The 2,318-nt window shown below is 36.2% G+C and overlaps 1 protein-coding gene across 1 annotated transcript; it reads right to left on the reverse strand.

Moving 5' to 3' along the window:
• Positions 1–215: 215 nt before the first annotated feature.
• On the reverse strand, positions 216–1,239 carry CCDC54 (coiled-coil domain containing 54). The gene has a single exon (XM_012646042.1). It carries the CDS (start codon positions 1,237–1,239, stop codon positions 274–276), a length of 966 nt encoding a protein of 321 aa, XP_012501496.1. The 3' UTR covers positions 216–273.
• Between the last annotated feature and the right edge of the window lie 1,079 nt (positions 1,240–2,318).

Genomic DNA, 2,318 nt, shown 5'->3' on the forward strand with positions numbered 1-2,318 from the left:
TTTCACATTTCCCTTGACCCCTTCATTCTTTGCTTTAAATTATCTGTGAAAATGGACACAGGATGAGTCCTCATGAATTGCCTTTGAGAAGACAAGAATGTTGACAGAAAATGGATCACAATACTCCAATGAGATCACATGCCTTCACTTACTGTAGGTGCATAGAAACTTTGCAGCAAACTACCAAGGAGTTCACAGCCACCACAAAGATGTGTGAATGCTTGCAGCAACCAGGTTACATTTATTTTATACCAAGCAAAGCAGAAAATAACTCTAGAGTCGAGTTATTTCTTCTTTTGAGAAACCAAAAAGGCAGTAAATATAGTTGAAAACAGAGAGACAGGTTGTGGTCAAGCTTACAATAGGTCCAGTGAATGGGCAAGGTCTCTGGGTTATGGACTGTGGCTCCTCAGGAAGAATGGGTGGTCTTGAAAGAAGCCACTGGATGAATTCTTCTAACCTGGTAGCACTGAGGAAAAAGGTCCATTTCCCTCCATGGACAAAAGTTAGCTTGATCCATGTACCAAAGTCTGGATAAATGTAAATATTTGACTTTGCCTTTTTAAACCTTCTTGATACATTTTGATGGTTATTTTTGTCTAGAGTTTTACTTTTGGGAGAAATTTTTTTTTCCTCAAGATGATCAGTGGGCTTTGGATAACTGGGCACTTTCTCTGGTCCTGCTGAAGGGATTTCAGAGTCTGTAGAGGCTGATGTGTTCTTTAGAGCTTCTGGTTGTATGAGTTTGTGAAGCAATTCTATGATTTCTTTACCCTTTTCTCTATCTAGAACTTCTAAACAATGTATGCTGGAGCAAGAATTCTGGTTTTCCAGTTCTGTTGCCTTCTTCCTTAAAGCCTCAATGTCTTTTTTCATAGAGAGGATATCTTCAGTTGCTGTGGATTGTTTGTCTTCCTTAACATTCATTCTGGTTTCCAGTACTTCCATCTGCTTCAGATAATGGTCAATTTTTTCCTGGATTTTTGATATAGCACCCACAATGTCAGTCATTCGGCTGAGGAGTTTAGTTTGGGCACTTCTAACATCTTGAAGCATTATTGTAAGATTCATTTCTTCATCGGAACTAATGTCATCTTGATCACAGTCATAGGATGGATATGCGTGCCAAATCTTACAATTATGGTAAACATTTTTAAGAGATTGTCTGATCTTGGAGAGATTTGAAGTCCACATCTGCCCAGCAGCAGCTTTTACCCTTTTGGTGTGAAGTTTGTACATCTTTTATGGTGAAACAAGAGGCAAGGTGTTGGAAAACATAACTAGAATCACAGGAAGAAATAATGTCAAAATGAAATGGTCTTTCTCTTACTATTTGCTGGATGTCTTTCCTGATAACATCATAGAATGCCCTATGAAGAACATCGACAGCAACAGTAGGCACTCTTAGGTGGTTAGCTTCCTACAGGGCAGCCCAGCTAGAGAGCCCTGCAATAATGGCCAACTGCATGAAATCCTGAAGGCAGTCATTGGCCTGATGCTGATGTCACAATGACTACTGGCTTAGAACACATGTAACCGTAGGGCAGTGATTCTCCAGAGTTTCAGTCATAAGGCTCTTTTTCACTTTTAAAAATTGAGGACCAAATAACTTTTGTTTATGTAGAGTAGACCTATGAATATTCCATATTAGAAATTAAAACTAAGAAAATCTTAAGATATTTACTTATTAACTTATTTAAATAAAAACCCATTACATGTTTGACATATTTTTTATGAAAAGTAATTCTATTTTCTAAAAGGAAAAATAGTGAGAAGAGCAGCATTTAAAACGTATCTGCAAATGTTTTAAATATCTGGATTAATAAAAGATACCTAGACTCTCCTATCTGCTTCTGCATTATACCTATTGTCAGATATTGTTTTAATTGAAGTATATGAAGAAAATATGGCCTCGTGGAGACATAGAAATGGAAAGCGGAGAGTATTTTAATAGCCTTTTCAGATAATTAAGGATATTATTCTTTGCTACTCTATGAAAATTTGACAAATGATGATTTTTTTAGAAGTTAATTGCAATGTGTAATCTTAGACCAGATCAATGAACTTTCATACTCTGTTATATTAACATTCATTGCTCTAGTTTTCATTCTGAATAGATGCATAATCCCATGTATTTGTCATTTGGAAAATAATGGTTCACGGAATTATACAGAGCTTCCAAATGTTGACTCATTTTGTTATGCAATGTCAAAATACCATATTCATTAATATCACTACCAATCTCACCAGAATAGTCTTTGAGTATTGAGAAGAGGCCAAGCTCACAGTGGCAGGTACAAATTTTCCAAAATTCTAAT

The sequence above is a fragment of the Propithecus coquereli genome, unplaced genomic scaffold (genome assembly GCF_000956105.1).
Source record: "Propithecus coquereli isolate 6110/MARCELLA unplaced genomic scaffold, Pcoq_1.0 Scaffold105, whole genome shotgun sequence".
NCBI lineage: Eukaryota > Metazoa > Chordata > Mammalia > Primates > Indriidae > Propithecus > Propithecus coquereli.